At 39.9% G+C, this 23,320-nt stretch overlaps 1 protein-coding gene across 1 annotated transcript in view; it reads left to right on the plus strand.

Annotated features, from left to right (window-relative positions):
• The window catches only part of KCNH1 (potassium voltage-gated channel subfamily H member 1), a 173,821-nt gene that overhangs the window by 35,792 nt on the left and 114,709 nt on the right, over positions 1-23,320 (plus strand). The window contains exons 6-7 of the mRNA XM_030236208.2: positions 858-1,250; positions 13,694-14,123. Of these exons, the coding sequence (XP_030092068.2) occupies positions 858-1,250; positions 13,694-14,123 (823 nt within the window). The remainder of the gene's footprint in view (positions 1-857; positions 1,251-13,693; positions 14,124-23,320) is intronic.

The raw sequence follows: 23,320 nt of genomic DNA on the forward strand, positions 1-23,320 counted from the left end.
ATGGGGAGATTTAGATTAGATATTAGGAAATGAAAGGTTTGTCAAGCATTGGAACAGATTTCCCAGGGAATGGTGGCATTACTGTACCTAGAAGTGTTAAAAAAGGTGTGTGGATGTGGCACTTGAAGGAAGTTATCCGACTTGTTTGTTGGAGAACATGGTGGTACTGGGCTAATTGTTGAACTCAACAATCTTAGGGGTCTTTTCCAGCCTTAATGATTCTATCTTTCTGTGATTCTATACCATCAGGTAGTTAAGATACTGAACTTCTCTGAATGAAAAGGTGAAGTCCAAAATGAGTTTATTGAGGCTAATGATAGATATCTGTGGGCTTTGGACCTGCACAGCCCAGAAAAGAGGAAGAGAGGCCTGTGCATTGATGATGGGCTGTAGCATGAGACTGTTTCACACAGGGTGTAGTGAAGAGTTAAACAGCCAGTGTTGAATAAAGATGTGGTCCAGTGGTCCTGCTGCTGGACTGGAGCTCAGTTGTGTGTTGTTCCTGGTTTTGCCATCAATTTCTATTCACCCTGGCCTTCCTGCCTATTCTTGCCCATCATTTTTCTGGCTCATCTGTCTAGCTAGCTGAAGGGGTTCTCTCTCCTCTGTTTGTCTTGGATATTCCACATGTTAGACTTAGTGTCAAAAAATAATTAATGGTATCAAAATAAACAACTGTTCTTAGTTTGATGCGGATTTGTGTAACAGAATACTTTTCTTGGCTTGCTTACCCTTTGGTGGTGATAAAAGGAGTTAATGGACGTGAATTTTTATAAACTGTTGTACTGAGCTTGAGAATCTAGTGTGAAAAAATTAAGCATGTTTTCTTTTTCCTCTCAAATCTCTTTTGACTACAGGTATTGCAGCTGGGTTCTGAAATCCTCCCACAGTACAAACAAGAAGCACCAAAGACTCCACCTCATATAATTTTGCATTATTGTGTATTCAAGACTACCTGGGACTGGATCATCCTGATTTTAACCTTCTACACTGCTATTTTGGTCCCTTACAATGTCTCCTTTAAAACCAAACAGAACAACGTGGCGTGGCTGGTAGTGGACAGCATTGTAGATGTCATTTTCCTGGTTGACATTGTGCTCAATTTCCACACCACCTTTGTGGGGCCGGCAGGGGAGGTGATCTCTGACCCCAAGCTGATCCGCATGAATTACCTGAAGACCTGGTTTGTGATTGACCTGCTCTCCTGCCTGCCATATGATGTCATCAATGCATTTGAGAATGTTGATGAGGTCAGTACACCACTTCCACTTCCATTTGTTAGGACTTGATGGTTGGGGGGGGGAGGTGCAGGACAGAAGCATTGTATGTTTTTAAATTTATTGAATTACTGTCTGTCTGTAGCCACCCACAGCATGCACAGAAGTCTGCTTATGAATCCTAGCCAGAAGGGCTCATTCTTTAATTTCTGCTGTAGTTTTTGGTGTTTAAAATCCATGTTTATTTCCCTTCTTTCTGCACCCTCAGGGTTCAGGAGGACAGGTAGAGGCAGACAGCAGCGCCTTTGTACAGGTGCTGCTGTCCACAATTTTATACTGTGGTTTTTGTCCATAATGCCATAAGATATAATTTGTACAGCCCTGAGGAAAGCTGCTCTATCTGACTTAGCAGGAATAAGTGTCAGGAATAAGTTTGAGCTGTGTGCCAGGACAGTTTGTTGGGGCAGGCTGTGCTTGCTTTCACTGATGACCAGTCAGGGCAGTTCTGCTAACTCCAGTTCTGCACAGGAACAACTGGGAAGTAAATTACACATTTCTCAGCTGCTTCTGGTACACTGTGGCAGGTGGCAAAGAGGCAGGCAGTGATTCACTGAATCTTCTTAGAGCCCCAGAAAGCACTGTGTGGATACCTGGTGATTTGTGCAGCATTGTTTGGCAACAGCATTTTTAGAGGAAGGTGAAGCAATTGAAGGTGCTTGTTTGGTGGTTTCACAATTAAACAAAAGAGTGGGGAGAAATCTGGAAATCTAGACTCTTCCTTAGTTCTTCATTTCTCAATCTAGCAAAAGAACTAACATTTAGACCCTTAAATCCAGAAAACTTATATTTTTTAACTGCTTGGTTTTTTGGATCAGTCTGCCAAGAAAGTATTCCTAAGGTAAATACATTAAAGTTTCCTGCCTAAATAGTTCAGAGAGTTAATGAATTTTTAATAAAATCTTAAAGAGGATTCCAGAAGTCTGCTTTCTGGTTACATGTCATAAAATCATCAACTAGTTACGTCTCTGAATTTATCTGTGACGCATACTAAAGCTGTAGGATGCAGAATCGCAGAATCACAGAATCACAGGGTGGCTGTGCTTGGAAGGGATCTCTGGAGATCACCTAGTCCAACCCAGCTGCTAAAGCAGATCCACCCAGGGCAGGTTGCACAGGATCACATCCAGGTGGGTTTGAATACTTCCAGAGAAGGAGAGGAATTTACATTCCTACCTCATCAGGGCTTAGTATTTAAATTTTAGCCTGTAAAATTTAAATTTTATGACTTCCTTTAAAATATACCCATTTACAAAGGACAGCCTATCTATCAAAAGAAAACTATGCCAAGTGAAATATAGGCAAAACCAAACCCTATTACCTTTTAAAAATTACACTATTTTTTATAAAATTTAAAGTGGTTTTCTCAATAACTTGAGAACAGGTAGGCAAACTATTAAATGCAATGGAAAAATATGTGATGTTATTTGATATTTAATTCCATAGAGACGTTTTCATTTTATATCAATATATTTTATATATTTTCAGTCTGTAGACTGAAATAACACAAATTAGATCAAGCAAAAAAGCCTTGTGAGACCTGTCCTTAAGTATTTGTTTGCCATATGAAAGACCCAGACTGCAGATTATTCTGCAGGGCTTTCACAAATTACTTTGCTGTGACACTGATAGAGCGATGGGAGGGGTGGCCATATGTCAGGTTCTGACACTTAGACAGAAAGAGTAAAAATAATAAATAAAAGTAAAAAATAAACCAAGCAAAAGACAAAAAAAACCCCCAACAAACCAGCAAGGAAGCTTTTCTCACCTATGGCAGATAGAAGCAGCCTGGTGAAGATTTTGCTGAAGGAACACTTTTTGACTTTAGACTGGTGATGTGACCTAGAGAGCATCCCTGAGGAAAATGTCTGTACCAGTGGCTGTGACAGCTCTCAAACTGAGCTCAGATGATTTTGGACTCATGGTAGCAATTCTGCAGAGAAATTCTTGTGTGGGTTTGTATTTCTGCAGGTTCTCCATCTCAGTGTTGCTTTGTAGCAATGAAAAGCTGACTGGTACTTCAGTTTTCCCCTGACTCTTCAACAGTCTCCTAATCAGGATAAAAGTGTTAGTTTTAGTTATTCTACTGTTGTGCCCAAGGAAAAAAAAAAAAAAAAACCAAGATTTTTCTTGATGCTGTCCATTCAAGACTGTTCATCTGCATTTCCCATAGTGGCTTCTGACATTTGGCTGGTATAAATTGTTGTAGGATCATTAGAGCAGAGTTTCCACTGGTGTAAATTGCCATGCTTCTGCTGAGGGCTCATAGGCTGCTTTATGGGACCTGAGGGGTTTTGCCAGCAATGCCAGCAGAATAACACAGTGCATATCAGGAGGGGGTTTGGGACAAGATCTGCTGATCACTGTTTCAAGAACTGCCTGTAGAGAGAAAGATAACCTTTTAGTGAAGAAGAAAAAATAATAAAAGCCACATTCAAGGGATCTTGAAAGCAGAAAATCTTTGCCTTTTATCTTTTCTTTTTCTGTTGTGTAGAGCATTCCCTTGTGGGTCAACTCTCTTCCTTTCTTGCTGGCTCAAATTTACCTGTCTTTTGCCCTGGATTGTACACCATATAAGTTTGCAGCTGGATTAAGTCAGGTGTAAGGCTGCCCTGCTCAATGTGCAAATAACCAAACTGAGCTGTTATCTCTGTGTCACTTGAATTTTGCTAGAGGGAATTCCCTTGGAGCCATGGCAGTGGAATCAGTAGATAGCCATGGCTGCTGCAGGATTTTTTTTTTTTTTTGGAAGTCCTAGTGCGAGTATTCTTAAAAAATGGCCACAGATGAAATGATGCCCAGTGTCAACAGTGGTGCAAAGATGAGATGAAGAATATGAATTGCTATTTTCCCCAATCTAATGTTTTCCATACATGATTTCAAACAGGAAGAAACAGAATCCTGGCTTTGTTGCAGTCCCTGTAATGAAGAGGGATTGGACTCTAGAAGCTTGCTTATTTTGCTGGCTGCTGTCATCCTCTGTTAAAAAAAAAAGGCACTGAAGACTCTGAGAATGTCATGGAGGAACTAACTTGACAAGTCAATTTGTACTTCAAAATGTTGTAATTACTGTGATGGAGACTAATTGATTTGCAAGGGACATAAGAACTACAGCACTGAATAAGTAAAAAACTGTATAATAGGGCATTGAGATTGTTTTTTGCTCTGGGCAGTTTTGGGACTGTCCCATTACTTATCTCTAGATTAACAGTGAACCCATTTTTGTCATCTTTAAAATGATCCACTAATTGTAATAGATGATACTAGAGTTGATCAATATTTTTGTCAAGCAGATACTCAATTGAAAAAATTCTGGTATTGGATATTTTTTTCTGCTTTGAAGTAACTTTTTGTTTTGCAATTTACTTCATTATTCCATTATAAGAATAACCGAAAATATTTTCTTAAAACAAAATTGAATGTGACTTCTGTGGTTTTCAGACAATTTCAAAATGCTTTGGGTTTGTTGCAGTTTGGAAAATTAGTATATTTTCAATTCACATTTTTCAATATAATCGAAATTCCAGTCTCCTCTCTGCATGGTTGAGAATATTTTTGTCCATAAAAATAATTTGAATTCATTAACTATTAATCAATACAACTATTAATAACTACAATTAATTCAAGAGGCACTTAAGTATGAATAGCCACATTCTACAGATGGGAGAGGAAAGAAAAAACATTAATGTCTTTGTTCAAGGCTGTATAATTATATAAGAGACTGATCTCAAGTGCTGTGCTCAAGGAGACAGTACAGCATTTCATATTCAGACATGAGCAGAATTCAACAAATGAAGAAATGAATAGCTGTAGAGAAATTTCTGTTGTTACCCAAATGAAAGTAAAGTTATGGATGTTTCTCCTGGCTTTTATATATGGCAAAAAAATTATACAGTTAAATACTAATTATTTTCTTGACCTGACAGAATTTCAACAGAAGAAAATATACCACATTCATACTGATTGATGAATCAACTTAATGCTAGGCTTGAACTTTCTATTGTTAAGAGAATACATCATGCTGCAATTTAGTCTGAGTAAGAAAAGAAAATATTGGTCTAAAATTTAAACAGCCCTTGAAACATGTGGTGTTAGTGTCTTTCAAATTTGAATGATCAAAATAGCATTTGTCAGTAATTCTTTACAGTAATTAGTATTATTCCTCACTTAAGGAAATACCACCTACTTTGGGGAATAATGTTATCTTTTTGTGTTCAGACATCAATCAGTGAATTTAACAAAAACCAGGCTTAAAGAAAATTCCACAATTTGTGCCAAGAACAGTGCAATTTAAGACTTTGAATTCCAAAGCATATTTTTGCAGTGTCAGCTTGAGCAATTTTATACTGTGGTTTTCGTCCATAATGCCATAAGTTATAATTTATATTGGAAAAAAATTTGACTTATTACATGTGATGCTGTTGTGAAATCTCATGGTAGGAGTGGAATCCAGCCATGTCACCACCATATAAATCTCTGAAATAGGGAGTTTGTAGTAGTAATTGCTATATGTGTTTGAGCAGAGAGCTGTGATCAATTGTTGGCTGATGCCAAATTGAGCACCATGTATCACTCTATTAGTTGAGGTAGAAGAGAAATAAATGCATGGTAAAAGGTCATTAGGAAAGATATATTCAATATAAATGATCTAGTGCTCAGTTAAGTGAATGAGTAGGAGAGAAGCTAGCATGTAGGCAAAGAAGATGTGCAGCTTTGAATGGCCAAAATTTATGATGATAAAAGAAGTCCCAGAAAAAAATACAATACAGAATAATAGAAGTAAATGAAGATAATTAGTGCTAAGTGAGTGTGGTGTAGCTGGAAAGTAAACAGAGAGTTGAGAGAGGAAAAAATGAATGTGTTGCTGGTCAAATTGTTGGCAACTCTCTGAGGCAGTACTTTTGCAATAGATTAATTTAAACCTTGTTAATGGAATAATCTCTCATGCTAATACAAATTAGCTATTTAGGAATTACTGAAGCAGCTACACTGGAAAGCATGCAACTTCTCTTTTTTTTTTTTTTTACCACTATATGCAATAAGGGGCAAGGGAATAAATTATCATATTTACAGTTTTATGGAATAAACTGGGCCCTATAAAGAAAGATTTTGTGTTAGATGAATTTTGCAAACTGGAAAATGTAATTTTAAAAGTATTTTTAAACTGTAAACAGCTGAGTAATATGAAATCTGTTTGAAACAGTAGTTCACCACTCTTATTTGAATCTGTCCAATGAGGCAGTGTTGCATTTTGCATGGGAGTCTATTGCTAAATCTAGCAATGAATGAATAATTTTCTATGGCTAATTGAAATTTAAAGTAGTCATAACCTACTTTTTATGTGATGTTTAACAAAAAAACCCCAGCTGTGTATCACGGAGTGTGATCCAGGCAGAGAGGAGATGTTGGCAAATTGGTTCTTGGATGAGATGAGGGTAGAGGAGGAGGGATGAGTGAGACCCTGTGGACTGGGTGACACCTACTGGGGCTTCTGGGGAAGGATTGAGCAATTGGGTTATTGTGCCCAGGAGGGGCAGGGGAGGGCTGGAACATGGGCCTTGGGTTGGGCATGCTGAAGGAGGTCTACTTGGTTGGGTGTCCCTGTGTGAGAAGCCCCTGAGAAACTGGACACACCCATGGCAGGTGTGTGCTGGGGGCTGTGACCTGCCAGAAACCCTCTGAGCACAGCTAGGAAGGTCCTTGCTGAGGCTCCTGTGGTGTTTGGAGCTTCAGAAGGAGCATGACAGCCTTGAACTGTGGAAAAAGGGGAGTGCAGTGGGAAGGAAAAGCAGTGGTGGAGGAGGAGGGCTGCCTGTCTGACTTCTGTAAGTGCCTCTGTTCTGCAGCATGGCCCCTGGGGGCTGTGCCAGGCAGGAATTACTCCTTAGCAGACAGGTAGGTGGAAGGAGTATTTTGGGGAAATGCAAATGGTGTAAAGCAGATTCCTGGGGTAAATTGCACAGCCAGGATATAAACCAGGTAGGCAAAAGAAGCCCTTGCTGTTCTGAGACTCTTGGGGACTCAGGTGAGGGTGTCTCTCTTCTCTGCTTTGTTCCACATCTCCTCACCTCCTCCTCCTCCACCCATTTTTTTTTTCCAGACAAATATGAGTTTTTCTGTCTTCCTTCCTTAAAAACCCAACCTCCATGCTACCCATCACAAGCCATTTTTATGCTACCCTGTGAAGGAGCAAGATGTCTTTTCCCCCCAAATCCTCAGTTTTCCAAGTTATCTTGATGTACATAGTCACTTCAGAGCTCTTATGCCTTGGGAGGCATGCAGGGTTAAATTCTCTCCCAGGCTGTAAGCCTGATTCTGCCACCTTCCCATGTCTTACCAGGCTCATACACCTTGGTGGCTCAGAGACATCTGCTCTGTCTGCTGATGGATAGCCCCTACCAAAAGGGAATTCCAGAGCAGGATGTGTTGCTGTGTCCCTGCCTGATGTTGACCTTCTCTGTGGGTTCTACTGAGGCTGTTAAGACTCTGGTTGACTCTTCTTCTGCACTCCAAATGTTCAGATTAGTCTTTCTGCTAAGTCACAGATAAGTAAGGGTGTTACTGGATTTCAGGGCTACTTCTTCATAGCTTTGAAAGGCCTGAGATGATTTATCATTCTGTTAAAGAGAGAATAGGAGTCTACATAAGCCATTCAATCTGTATCAGGCTAAAAGAATTAAAACGCTGAATTACATTTTCAGTGATAATGTATGGTGATAGCCTTTGTCCAAGGAGGAGAGCTAATTGAATATATTAGAGTCTGAATTATTTCAAAAAGCTGCTGTTGGAGCGAGACTTGCACTGTGTATAAAGGGAGGCATGTTCCAGAGGCAGGGCTCAGTTACTCTCCTCTTCTCCCCCATTCAGCACACTTGTATCGACCTGAGGCAGAAAGTCAGATGAGATGACAAAGGGTATTTGTTTGAGTAGCTAAGTGGTTGCTCTGTAGTCTATTTCATATTGGGGATGGAATTAGAATTGGAAAAGATGGAGAGGTATTAAATGCCAGTAACACTTAATATTATTTGCGTGTTTTGCATCTTTGAGATAAGTAAAAAGCTTCTGGAACTGGCTGTTGCTTTGAATCAGAAGCATAGGGAAGCAGATTGTTGTCTATTGGGTTAATTTTTTATTTGCTACCACAGAAAGTAGTAATTTCTTTCGGTTACTTATGTGTTATCTTTATTCTTGTTTTTCCTCTCAAAGTAAAAGGAAAATAGAGTTTGTTTCCTGGTTTTGTTTTTTTTATTTTTTTTTCTGAGTGTGTATACATGCATGTAAGGCAAGCAAGGACATAGTTTTAGAAATGAAAAATCAGCCTTCCCATCTCATCCCACACCCTGTGCTCTAATACATGAATTATTGCTGTTTCTCCCCATTTCTAACCAAGCTCACAAATGTCTGACTAAAATAAGCTTCAGGGATCTAGAGATCTGTTTTCTTCAGTGCTGAAAACCACAGCAGTATCCAGAGGGCTTAGATATTGATTTTGACCTGTGCACATAACGCTATCTCATCTCTTGGTTGCTAAATATGGCCATCTGTAGGAAAGGTCATGTTCTCAGACCTAATTAAGAAAATCAGAGGAGACAAATGACAGAAATGTGTAGTCCTAATGATGACCTGACAGGGCTGCCAGGTTACTGCAGATAGGCAGAGCCAGGTTGTGGCATGGCTGGCTAAAGTGTCAAGAAAGAAGGCAGTGCTTTCTGCGGCTTTTGCCTCGCAGTAGTGATAAATTTGGTTCATTGCCTCCCATTTTGGAATAAATAATTTATTTTTTTTGTCTGTTTGATTCTCTTACTTTTAATGGTTAGCTTTTAGTCTCCTGCATCTCCCATTAATTGAGATGAAGCCTGAACTTTAGCAGTTCCATACGAGAGAAAAGTGCTGAAAAACTTAGGAAAGATTTGTGCCAATACTGAATATTTCTCTTTTTAAAAATAGGTAGTAAGTAGGAAGTAAATTATCCTGCCTTTGAGCCTAGGAAAAAAATCTTAATGCTTGGGTTAAGTGCATTTTCTTTCTGTACATGTAGAAAGTGAATAATGGCCTAAAAAGTGAATACTGTCATGTAGATTGAATCTATTAGTAAAGTATTTGTGCTACTGCAGCTGTAGGAGGTGGGGTGAATGCAGCATTTTAGTTATTTTCTGCAGTTATTCATGCTGCATCTTGTTTGGAATGGAATATGAAGTATTCCTCACGTTTTTGGGAGGGCAGGTGGGGTTACCTCAGTTACTTTTTGTGGCTGTTCTTTAAACAATTTATATTTTAATTTTTTTCTAGGTGGACTTTCATTAGTCAATGAATTGAGCTGAATTTAATTTTGCATGGCAAAGGAATAGCAGCAACTGCTTTTATCTGTACAGCATCTATCTCTGTGTGTCCACTGTTACTCTTCTTGGACCAGAAAGACACAAGGAACAGTAATTGCTCTGCTTACAGCCCTTGTTTTTTCACAGTGTCTCTGTCTCTTTTTCTGGGTGTGGAAGTAACAGCAAAAATCTTATACTGTCTTATTGAGAGGTAGAGCCAACATATGGATATCCTAGATCCTGTATTTGGAAAGAATGCTGAGGTATCAGTGTGTGACATGGGGTGCACTCACAGTAGAAGAAAACCTGTGTAAATGTGCAGAGTATATAGTGAGGAAGTCTAATTAATGACAAATTATGCATGGAAATTTACTTTTGGCAGCATTTAATGGACAAACTTATGAAGCCTTTTCTTTGAATATAAAATATGGGCACTGCTTTCCTCCGGAACTGAGGCTGGTGTGTTTTTCTGGTTTTGGGGTACAGTTCTGAATGTGTAGAAGGAGAGGGAGGGGAAGTGGTTGTGTTTATTATTTTAAGAGCTTTTGACATTCAAGTCTGCTCAGTCAGTGGCTATGGAATAATTTCTTCAGTGTCTCAATGCCTTGAGCTTGCCCTTTGGTTTGGAGGAGACTGGCTACACTTTCTTCCTTTTTTATGCAGCAGCCATCACTGGCAATGAAAGTAAATCTGCCAACATATGAAATATTTATCAACATCAATACACAGGTATCAGCAGTAGAATTTTTTAGTCTCATTCAGTCGCTTCAAAACATTTGAAATATAAGTGTTTGTGAAAGTCAGTATTTTCTGACATACCTGACCAAGTGCTGCGTATTGAAGTGAGCACTGCACCCAAGTTCTCTCTGCAAAAAAAATACAGTAAAAATGTACTATGTGTCTATTCAGACCATAGAACAGATTTTTAAAAATTTATTTTTGCAGAGCCTCAAGGGATGTTTTCTGTTGGGTAGAGTACCAGTAGTTGTTACTGTGTTGGGGTAAATCAGACCCAGTAGAACTCCATGGAATATTACTTAGCCTTGTCCTTTCCCTGGCTGCCACATAGACATTCCTTATGGTGACCCTTTAGAGCAGAGCAGCTGAGGGTGCCTGCTTGGGACATGCAGTGCCATTTCTAGATCTTCATGAGCTGAGGTTTTTCTGTTTCCTTTGGGCACAAGGATCTCTGGGTGTCTCTTCATCTGCCTCTCAAAAACTGGCAGGAGCAGCAGACCAAGAGGGTGAGACACACATCAAGAGAAGTAAATTGAGTTCAGGCTCCTTTGCGTGATATCGTGGAGCCATCTGTATGATAAAAGCATAAAAATAATCTGCACTGATAAGAGCATTAAAATGGACAATAATCTAAAAGTCCAGTTCTATTTCAGAAAGTGGTAATCTAAAATTGTCACTTTTTCAATCCAACAGATCTATTCCAGTGAGCATTAAAATATAATTTGCTAAATCTAGTTCCCAAAAGTACTGATTTAAAGTATTGCTGGGCTATCTGATTTTTTCCCCCTACTTTATAATCTGTGAAACAGTCTATTAAGTTTCAGTTGTTGGTAACCATTTGAAATTCTTTCACTTAGAAATTTTTAAGTTATATGCATAATCATTTCCCTATGCAGTTCCTGCTTTTGATTTTGATCCATTTAGGACAGACAAATCCTTTCCTTTGAGGAAATCAAGGAGAGAACACTGTTCACACTGAAATAAAAATAAATTGGAGTTTTTTTAATAGAGCTTTTTCTGAACTTTTAGAATATCATTGGCAATGCAGTCAGGTGAGTATTAGGAGTAATTTGAATATTAAATATATCCTTCCAGTGCCACCAAATCAAGTATATATTTCTTGTAAATATTCAAGTTCTTGTAAAAAAAGCCTAATTCCCTCTATCTCTTGTCAGAATTTGGTAGAATCAGTTTCTCCCAAATGATGCAGTTCAATCCCATTTAAATTTTTTAATAAAATTTCTTTTAGTGAATTCCACAAGGGAAATTAGGATAAGAGAATGCTTGAAAAAAGCATTTTGCCTTAGACTTTTAAAATCTGATTTAATGTATTTTAATTAGTATTCCCATTTTTCATATCCAATTTCTTGAGCTCCTCTTCTGTGATTCTTTTCTTTCCCTAAGTATTTCTAATCCTTGACTCTTTTTAATTTTTAATTAAGAAATAACCAATTTCTAGGCTATTAAGTCCTTCTTAAACCATTATTTTTTGGCTTTGGTAGGACTCTCGCTGACAAACACCATTTTTTTGGGGTTTATTTTTTATTTGAAGGGATATGTTTAATTTGATGAGCAGGTTTTGCACCACTGCTTTTGAACAAAAATAAAACCATTTTCTTTTATGTTGGGGTGGAGATTTTGAAGCAGTGTGTGATTAAAAGGCTTGGTTTTAAGACTGAAGCTAAAAGAGCACCATTGCTGGAGACCTCTCAAAATGTAAAAAATTAGTGTTTACTGCTAAGGTTTGCAAAGAGAAAAGGGAGAAGTGGGCATGAGCCCTGAGGGAAAAAGCCAGAAGGCTGTGTTATAATGACAGAATATTTAAAATGCAGAGACTAAATGTGCTTGTCAGTCCAGGACTTGTATATACAATTCTAAAATGTGGTTATAATTTTTTGCATTTTCCACTTTGCTTTTCCTCTCCATACTGAATGAAATACCTGCTTTCCCTCCCCTGGAAATTAAGGTCTTTTGTGTCATATTCTCAGAATTGGCACTGAGGCTTTGTGCCAGTGTTTACAAAACAAAGCTGGGTATGGTATGAACGGGAAATGGAAATTCATTTACTTTGTCTAGCAATTTTTATACCAGTGAGTTGAAAAGTTTGGCTTAAATATTCATTAAAAGAATAGTTCACTTGCTCTCTTCTAGATTTCTGGAAATATCTCTGATTTAAAGGAAGGCTGCTTTTTATTTTCTTTTTTTTTCCTCTCTCTCTCTTTTTACTCCCCACCCCCTGGTTGCATTAGATCTTGTCCAGATACTTAATAGAAATTGCTAGTGTGTTCCCAGGTAACAAATTACATCTGTCTCTGAAAATGAGTCAATGTAATCATGACAAATTCATGAAATAAAGGGAAAATATATTGCTGCAGTCTTGGGGAACATGAGTCAATATACTTTATGTAATTATTTAATAAAACATCTTTTCTAGTGCACTGAAGCAGCCCAAGATACTGAGGCAGTTGTATTTATGCAGGAATAAACAAACTTCCAGTAAAAGCTGGTGACCAGAAGTATGCAATTACGCATTTCCAGAAATACTCATTAAACCAGTCTGCTTAAATTTTAATCAGACTTCTATGTATGAAACAGTCTTGGTAAGAGGAAGTAAAAAAAAAAAAAAAAAAGGAAGGATTTTTATGATAGGCTGTTCAGATCTTCTCATGCTCCAAATGGGTTTGAATTTTTAAATTTGAATTCTTGTGCAAATCTGTATAGAAGTTAACAATACAAAATCCTGCATGCTGGCTTAATTCTGTTTCATGGGAGCCATATTATTTTCAGCACAGAAATACTGCATTGCTATCAAAGTTATCATAAAAAGGATATAATTTGGGGATTAGTGAGATATTTAAAATATTTAAGCTTTGTGTAGTTCATATGAGAAATGTCAGAGGACTGATTTCAGTGCATGAATTTGTGTAGGAAAGTGAAGTCATAGGAAATGCATTGTAGGAAATAGGAAAACTACGAATTGCCAGGTACTGCCAGTATTTTTTGGCCTTATTTATCTTCCTGATATGTCTGAGCTAAATATTGCAATCTCTGTTATATCTGAGACATTACACCTGACGTGTTGCCTAAGAATTCACAGCTGGCTATGCAATAGACAGACTGTCAGTTGAAGTTTTTACAAAGGTATAGGTAAACTTGTTCAAATAATCTGAAAAGGGAGAGTAACCCACAACCTGGTAGTGAATGAAGGTAAGGGTGGAAAGGGTCGCTCAGCTTGTTGTGTTCCACAGTTTCTCTGTTGACTATCTGCTTTTTACGGATCACCTTGTTTCTTTGGAAGCCGCAGTTATAAATACTGTTGCTTTCACGTGAAATCCTAATGGCCACTGTTCCTTGTCCTTGCAGGGCATCAGCAGCCTCTTCAGTTCCCTCAAAGTGGTCAGGCTGCTCCGGCTGGGTCGCGTGGCTCGCAAGCTGGACCACTACATTGAGTACGGAGCGGCCGTGCTGGTGCTGCTGGTGTGCGTGTTCGGGCTGGCGGCGCACTGGCTGGCCTGCATCTGGTACAGCATCGGCGACTACGAGGTCATCGACGAGGACACCAACACCATCCGCACCAAGAGCTGGCTCTACCAGCTGGGAGAGTCCATCGGCACGCCCTACCGCTTCAACACCTCCGGCTTCGGCAAGTGGGAGGGCGGGCCCAGCAAAGATTCCGTCTACATCTCCTCGCTCTACTTCACCATGACCAGCCTCACCAGCGTGGGGTTCGGGAACATCGCTCCCACGACGGATGGGGAGAAGATCTTCGCTGTGGCTATGATGATGATTGGCTGTAAGTGTTAGAGAGTCTGTCTTTCTCATATTGAGACAGAGTGGAAATTTTCCAGAGTAGAAATTCATTTAGATTTAGGTGAAATGTCCATCTTTGAGTTAAGTCTGTAAGCTTGCAAACACAGCTGTTTAGTCTGACTGCCTGTTCTCGTAAAAGTCTGTGCTCCTCGGAGAAACTGCTTCAGCTGAAGGACAAGAGATGGGGAGGGCACACAGAGAGAGGGCAAACTGACCCAGGAATTCTTTCTGATAAAGAAGAATTAGCAGCAAGTGTCCCACGAAATCAGTAGAATGAATACGTATGAACCTATTGTGAAATTGCCTGCAGATGTAGTGGAGAGGGAGATAAAAAAGGATCTGGAGTTCCCAGAGGTACGCATGTCTTTTGAGGGGAGCCGTCTCCACATGTGTCCAGCACTGTAATAAACTTTACAACTTTCACCAAAGTTGTGGAGCTTGTTTGCTTCCACAGATCAGTACGCAGCACCAAATAGCTGCATGTCATCAGCGCTGATTTCATAAGAACATCTGGAATCCTGTAAATGTGATGCAGCTAAAAATATTTTTGGTGGTAGCATAAGCATTACACATTTCCTTACAGGTTAGGTTTAAATCATAAATAGGAGTATTGTGGTGACTAGCAAAAATTCAGTCATTTTGGAAAAAAAATTCTGTCCATATTCTTTCATATGCTCTTTGTAATATCCATAAAAGGCTTAAAGACTGAAATGTTAAGAATTAATGCACCTTTTTGCTTCCATTTTAGTATGTGGCAAACTCTTTTCATGTCTGAGAGCTGTATACATTTGATAAGTGGGTCAGAGTGTGGGACGAGGTCTGGGAGCATCATCTTCTAAGGGAGAGGGAACTGGGACTCTTTAGGAGCCACAAACTGCCGTGGGCTGAGCACACAGACATATCCTGAAGCAAGGGGGGTTCTGCTGTGCTTGGGCACCTCTGGCTCAGACATCCTTGTTAGAATGGGTACAAGTTGCCAAGCTGTCCAGCTTTTGGCCAGGTTGTCATTTCAAAGCGGGGTCTGCATTCAAAGTGCCTCGAGAGCTACTTGGAGTTAAGAGCCATATGGTGGCCACTGTTAAACTAGGTCATGGTTTTCTAGATAAGGGTGGAGTTTGAACCAAAATAAGGAAAATAAATCTGCTTTTTCCATGGGAAAACTTGTCACTGTGTGGAGAAAGATAGAAGCTTCTGTATGGTAACATTGCATCCAGAGGAGGAGAAAAGTCAATCCTTGCTAAGCAGCAAATTAAAACCAAATACATAATGAAACTCAATTAGCAGCACAGTGCCTGCTGTAGAAATGTGAACCTTTGATTCTGATGTGTCCTTTTACAGCAACACTGAAGTCACACACTGAGATTATGTGTGCAATGTTAACTCTGCTGAAGGTTAGTGAAAAAAACTATCAAGACAAGCATTGTTGATCACACAGGGATTGGGATATTTTAGCTATAAAAATTGTTAATTTTGTTTTTCTAGCTTTTTCCTCTGCCAAGAGTCCTGTCATCCTAATAAAACACTCTGTAGGAGAAGGGAAATTTTTATAAAATATGGATAAAATTTTGCAGTTTTCCCATGAGAAGGTGCATTAGACAATTTAGTGGTGTAGCACAAAGCAGGCTTCCAAGCATACTTCCTGATGAAGGTGCCAGTTGGATAGGAAATATCCTGATCTTTGGCTTATTGTTATGACCACAATACTAGCTAGAACAAGAACAGCTAGTATTAATCAGTATTATTATTCAGAACTATGAATAATGATTAAGCATTGCCTTCAAAAAGTCATCAAGGTACGTGGGGTTATTTTGGACTTGTACCTGTTCCAAGCTCTTCATATGACAATGTGGCAGAAAGAAACTGAATTTATGCATAAATAACGTTGATTTAGATGAGCAGAAAGAAAATGATGACCTTTCTTTTTGTGTGTTTTATCCTCTGCTCATTTGAATAGCAAAAAGTGCTGTATCAAAAGACTAATGGCTTAAACAATACTGTGGCCAGCTAAGCTACAGTCACAATTTCATAGTAATATCACCTTTGAAATTTTTACCTTATTTTTATTTCTCAAAGAAACTGACTTTTCTGGAAATGACAGTGAAGAAGGTGAACATGTGTAAAAATGTCTTCAAGCCCCCCTTTCTTGCATGGGCTGGGTGTGAGGCTGCCCTGCAGAAAGTCAGGGGGCAGTGCATGGCAGGGGCTTGCCCTCCCACTGGTGGCTGTCACAGAAGCTGCAGCTCTGTGGGTCCTGAATCAGTTCAGAGACACAGCAGTGCCTTTGCACCCTCCCTCTGATTATTGGTATCCATGGTTTGGGTTTGGCTTCAGTTTGCTCCATGAGCTGTGCCTCCATGGTTTGGTAGGGGCACTCAAGAGCTGCTTCCCTGGAGTGCAGATGCTGGCATCAGGTGGAGGGAAAGGAAGAGTTTACTTTTAGAAGCTTGAGTTCTTCCTGCTCAGAATTATTTTTAATCCAATGGATTTGATTGTGCAAAGTTCTTGTACCTCTGGGAAAGGCTGGCCATGGTGTGGTGGTACATTGGTACACCTGGTACATTGCCAGGTGGTGTGGTGGCTTTGCAAGGCTTTCAGGTCCTTGTTTCTTGCAACTTGGTTTCTAGTTTTGTTTTGGTTTAGTGGATCCATATCTTGAATAGTTTCTGAAGAAGAAAGGTGTGAATAGTAGTGATACTTTCTTCTTTGATCTTGGATTGTTGTCTGTTAAGCCTGTTTCTGAAGAGAACTTGCTGTGTAAACAAGTGTTTTTAAGACATGCATTGCTGTCTTTTCCAGTGGCAAATTAACTGAAAGGTTTGTACTACAGTCAGCACAGACCTGTGGTGACATCCAAATGGGGTGTTTGTGCTGGAAAGGCCCAGAATATTAGAGATATTTGAAAACATAAGCACTGCATAACTAGTGTCCTTCTATGTGTCTTTAGTATGTTTATGCCCAGAGAGATGGAGTTAACACTGGAATTCCACCTTAAGACAAAATGTGGTTTGCCCTGCTGCTCAGCCATGGGTATGTCCCCTTCTGCTCACTGCTTACTCCCTCTGTAAAGCTGATCCTGTGGCAGAATTTCATTTGTGTTGCATTAACTCTGTAGACACACTGACCACTAGTAATAGTACTTTGCTGTGATATCAGGTAGCTGTTTAAAAAAGTAGGTAGGACTCCTTCCACTTTCTCTTTTATTCAAGCTTTCATTATGGTAAATAATAAATACAGGTAGCTTTTAATGAAAAATTTAGAAATACTTTAGTGAAGCTGTCCTGGACCAGTGGGAATTTTGGCTGAGTTGAGTGCAAATGTTGACCCAGTAAAAAGTTGAATGTATGTAGCTTGTAGGAGGAGTGGGTACATGATATAAGTTGTTCACAGACACTGGGAAGGCATCACTGAGGTGAATAAACTGTGTGTGGGTATTGAGCCAGTGGGGCTGGCTTTGTTGGTTGTGTTTACACTTGGGACAAAGTTTAAGAAAGCATGGCTTTGTCTCAGCAGCCCTGGTCTCTGCTTCAGGGCCTCCTTCTGCAGGGAGGTGTTCTTGTGCTCTCCAATGCAATGATGCACATGCTGTCCTGCTGACCTCAGCGTGGCTGCAGTTTTCAGAGAGAAGGTGTCTTGCTGTTGGTTATTTTGATGTGGGAAGGTGAAGCCCCTAATTAGATTTGTGGGGGGCTGTGGCACACTCTTAACCCCAGGGATGTTGTATCACTTTGTCAGCTCCACTGGAGGGGGTAGGTGAAAATTGCTCTTGATTCTTGACCTCAAATAATGCACATCTGGTTGGGAAGATCAAGTTATTTTAAAATAGAGATGAAATACCCAGTGGCTGCTTTTAATGATTTCTGTTCTGGGGAAGCTTGTGTTTCTTGTTATTGTGTAGCTGCTTTTCCTGAACATATGTTGAATTGTACTTTTGCAAAACAAAATATCTTCACATCTGTGAACTGACCTGCATGGTTTTGAGTCGCTTTCTTTATTGAGTGTATGTGTGTGTGTATAGAGAGAGACTATGGATGAGTTACTAGGGGAAGTAAAAGCAATTAATTCCTCAGCTTCATTTTAAATGAAAAACATATTTGGTTATCCCTTTCTAAAGATGGCCACTAAATTGCTAATTAATAGGGAAGATGTCTACAGACAGATCTTTCAGTGAGGCTGACATTACATAAACTCAGGCTTAAAACCACTGTCTGGGTCTGCAGAAAGACATATATTTTCCATTTTTAATACTTTAGGAAAAAAAAAAAAAAAAAGCTGTTGCAATGCTTTTGGTTTCTTCCCTGTGGAGACATATGCCTTGCAATTACAGTCTTTATATATTTTTCTCAGTGATTCTGTCAGGTTGGGTTGGGTATTGTTTATTTTTCCTAAGCACTAGCAAAAAATCAGAGGACTTTCATTTGCAGTTTTGGTATCTGGGCACTGTGTCAGCAATCCCCTTGCTATGCAGGTGGAGTAGGGGATGAGCAGTTCTAAAAATGCTTGGCATTCTTGACTTTTGACATAAAATAATACTTATGGATGCTTGCCTATTTGGATTTTGAGCAATGGAGCAAAATACATCATTTTTGGAGCCTTTTGTTGATGTTTTCAGTTGCATTAAAAGATTCCAAGTTTTTAGTGCCTGTTTATGCTAAATTCTCCTTTGTTAGGTAGGAACTTAGTGGAACTACAGGGCTGGACACATCCAAAATATGAAGGAAAAGGCACATGTTTGAATGCTAAATGAAATCATAAATTCCCCTGTGAAACACTATACTTAGACCAGATAGTGAGAGGGATCATGGAGAAAGACAAAAGTAGGAGTTAAAAGGTCAGATTGATGAACATGCATGCTTGCATACTGTGATGAATTGTCAGACACTGAGTTCATGAATCAAAAGAATCCAGAAACCCAAACCCCTCCTCTTCTGCATGATGTGGTGTGCAGCACAAGCATCATGCAACCCTGCAGCACTCCTGCTCTTGTCTCTGATTAAGGTAGACACAGGTCCCAGGAGAATGGAGTAGCTGTCTCAGCTTTGATCAGCTTTGTCTGTGAATTGTTTCTTGCTCATTAGACAAAAAACCCACCAAAACCAAACCAAACAAAAACACCCAGACAATCCAGAAATGAGAATAACATTTGGTAAATGTGAAAACACAGGCAGTTTTGTTTACAGCACTCTTGCTGAAAGGAACAATAGTGTGACCATCCTTGAGAGCTTTAAGAAAATCTTGGTGGCAGGAATCATGATGCACAGGTCAGTGCTACTCCTTCACAGTCTCACAGAGCATTGGTGTGCTTTGGTGGCCTCCACAGGATCAGAAGTGTTTAGTGGCTCTTGTGAACAAGGATAGTGAGGAACTGATAAAAACTAGACTATTGTTATCAAAACACCTGGACAAGATACAGAGGCATTGCAGCATCATGTTTGATGATCTTCCTGAAGCATGATTCCCCCCTCATAAAGCATGTTATAATTGAAAAGCAAACCCCAAGAACTCCTTCTAGGTGGTGGGGGAATGTGTTGGAATAATTTTTGCTGGAAGCTGGTGGCCTGGAACTAAGGCCAGCCACGTGCCAAGTGTTAGTTAGGTTTGCTGAGGGTATCATAAATGGGTGCAGGACCAAGGCCTAAGAGATTTAAAACCCAAAGCTACTTTCTCTGTGTTCATGGGTATTGCCAGTGCAGTGTTTTGGGCTTGGGGACGTGCTGGGAAAGGAAAAAGAAACCTTGTCTTGCAAACACTGTCTCTTTAATTCCTGGTCTTTGTCACATCCCTGGCAAGATGACAAAAATCTCTCAGATGCTGCAGACACCTTGCAAGCTCCTGAAGCTGCTTTCTCTAGGGCTGATAGTCTTGCAATAATTTTCATTCTCATCTAGCTTAGCCAGCAGCAACACTACTCTATTACTTAATTTAAAGGTCTGGATTTTCATTTATTTTTTTTAATTTCATTTTAATAAGTATGGTCAGTCTTCTCAGTTCTGTTCCTTCACCCCGTCTGTGCTTTGCCATATTATGTTTTATTTGATGCTAGTCATGATATTTGAAGAGATGGGGTGTTATTGCTGTAATTGTTAAGCAGCTGTTTAGGATTTGTAAATGTTATTTTGCTTGGATGCTTTCTCCACTACAACGAACCACCAGAAGTGTTGTGGATGTATTTCTGTGCAAGTTTCAGCAAATAGATAAGGCTGGCAGAAAAGTGGGTAGAGTTTCTCTGTACGTTAGAAGAGGGTTAGAGCAAGATTTGGTCTGCTTATTTCTAAAAGTGAAAATACCTCAATTTTTCATGTTCAGAGTAAAGAATGAGTAAAAACTAAACAAAACAAAAAAATCCAACAAAAAGCCAACTCCAGAAATCAACAACAAAACCTACCAAAACCTCAAAGTCATTGTGACAAATAGAAATGAAATGGATAGACAACGTTGTTTTTGGTTTTTTGGGTATATAAACAATCCTTCAGACATCTGAGTCCTGAGAGATGCAAGTTCCAGCGGAGCGCGTCGGTATTTCTCATCGGTGAGCGTGGGGTGTGCTGGGTGGTGGTGGCATTTCCAGCCCCACTGATGAGCCTGCACAGAGTTACATCATTGACATTCAGTGCAGACAGGCCATGCAGGAGAGATGCCATCAGTGCTGACAGGCTTCACAACTCAGCAAGCTCCAAGGTCTTAGCTCATAAAAGCTGCCTCCTCTTTGGGTAAGGACATCCAGGACCCCTTGTTTTTTTCAGGATTGCTTGTACTGAAGCACAACCCTGTTCCCCAGGACTCAGTATTGGGACCAGTCTTGTTTAATATCTTTCTGAATAATATGGATGAGGGGGTCAAGTGTACCCTCAGCCACTTTGCAGAGGACACCAAGTTATGTGGCGGTCCTGATTAGCTGGAGGCCGGGAAGGCTCTGCAGAGGGATCTGTACAGACTGGATCGATGGGATCTGTACAGACTGGATTGATGGCTGAGGCCAATGGTGAAGTTCAGCAAGGTCAAGTGACAGGTCCTGCACTGGGGTCACAACAGCCCTGTCCAGCTCTACTGGCTTGGGGCAGAGTGACTGGAAACCAGCCCAGTGGAAGGGGATCCAGGGGTGCTGGTGGCAGCAGCTGAACATCAGCCAGCCTGTGCCAAGGTGGCCAAGGAGGCCAATGGCATTCTGGCTTGTACCAGAAGTAGTGTGGCCAGCAGGGCCAGGACAGTGATTTCTGCCTCTGTATGGGGCACTGCTGAGGCCACACCTCAAATCCTGCCTTCACTTCTGGGCCCCTCACTACAAGACACTGAATTGCTGGAGTGAGTCCAGAGAAGGGCAACAGAGCTGCTGGAGGGGCTGGAGCACAAGTCCCATGAGGAGCAGCTGAGGAGCTGGAGGTGTTTAGCCTGGAGAAAAGGAGGCTCAGGGGAGACTTTATCACTCTCTACCACTCCCTGAAAGGAGGGTGTAGCCAGGTGGGGGTGGGTCTCTTCTCCCAGGTCACAAGAGACAGGATGAGAGGAAACAGCCTCAAGTTGCAGCACGGGAAACTTAGACTGGATATTAGTAAAAATGTCTTCCTGGGAAGGGTGTTCAGGCATGGGAATAGAGTGCCCAGGGGAGTGGTGGAGTCACCATCCTGGAGGTCCTAAGACATGTAGAAGTGGCACCTGGGGACAGGGTTTAGTGATGGACTTGGCAGTGCTGGGTTAAGGTTGGACTCAATGATCTAAAGGTCTTTTCCAATTTGAATGATTCCATGGTTTTATGATAAAACACTGGTGTTAAAATCAGAAAAAAGCCTTTAGGTGACACCCACCTAAATAGCAAATTCCTACAAAAATCATCTCCAGGTGAAGATGGACTCAGTAGTTTTTCAGTTTCACAACACAAGTGCTGATGCTGTAATAAATCTGTCTTAGCTAATGACCACAGCCATGTGAGGAGTGGCCCATTCATCTGGGGTTAGTCCCCTCCTCACCCCAACACATTTCACAGCAAGCAGAAAGAAAGTATTTTCTGTCAGTGTGTTAGTGTGGAAATACTTTGTTTCCTGGCCTGGCCTGGGGAAGCTTAAATTAATTGTCTGTGAGATGTTATTTCTTAGACAGCAAAAATGAGTAACCAGTATTCCCTTGCTTGTTATTTAAAGCATATGAGCATGCTTTAAATAACAAGCAAGACCAGATTAAAGCTAGATTAAATTATTGCCACTAATTTTTTGGCAAAATATAATTTGGAAAGGGTAGGGGTAAATTGCCTGTGTACTTATGGCTGTAAGGGAAAAACCCAAAAATGTTCCCGAGCTACATATCACATACCTTCATGCTTTATGAATTGTCCCTTGATATGTTATCTTGCCATAATGACTAAAAATTTCAGGCTGTACTTCAGCCTAATAGAGCCAGAGAATCACCCTACCTTAGAATATACTGGAATTTAGTTGCCAGAATAGTCCTAGGGTATCGTCCATATCTCTAGCAGTACTCTGCAAATCCAATCAGGACAATTCCTGAAGTGAGATTTTTCTAAAAATTTCTAATTCTCAAGATTTTTACAGCCCATTTCTCTCCTGCAGAGCCTAACATTGCTCCCCAAGACATTGGACAACTTTTGAAAGAACTGTAAATGCAAATGGAGAAAAAATAGTTCTGTTTGACAGGAGAGAAGATGAAAGCTGTGAAGTGTTAATAGTTTGGTTTTTCCAGGATTTGATGAGAGCTCACACTACAGTAATGTTATAGATAATTGCCTTTTCTCTGTTTTACACTGCATTTCTAAATTTTGTCTTTTAACTCTTTAATAGGAAAGAGAAGGATTAGAAAAATAAGTAGGTGTCCCAGCTGTGAATATCTTTCTTTTTCACCTGATGTCTTTATATTATGTGCAGCATTTTGCTTTCTTTAGACATTTCTAACATTACTTCCTATAAGTAGATTTAAAATACTGAAATATGCTGGCTTCATCAAACTTTGATTAATCAGAGTGTGCAACCATCTTGTTTCAAAAATCTAAAGGAACATGATTAACACAAGTTAATTTGTGAGATAAAAGTGTGATGCATCCAGAACATGGACTGAGAGAGCAGAGGAATATAAAAAGAAGAAAGAGTATTTCAAGGCAGGAACCAGGGGATAATTTGCAAGATAAATATTTTGTTCCCTACAATAAAATGAAGAATCTGCAAGAGACACAGTGCT

This window comes from Serinus canaria, chromosome 3 (genome assembly GCF_022539315.1).
Source record: "Serinus canaria isolate serCan28SL12 chromosome 3, serCan2020, whole genome shotgun sequence".
NCBI lineage: Eukaryota > Metazoa > Chordata > Aves > Passeriformes > Fringillidae > Serinus > Serinus canaria.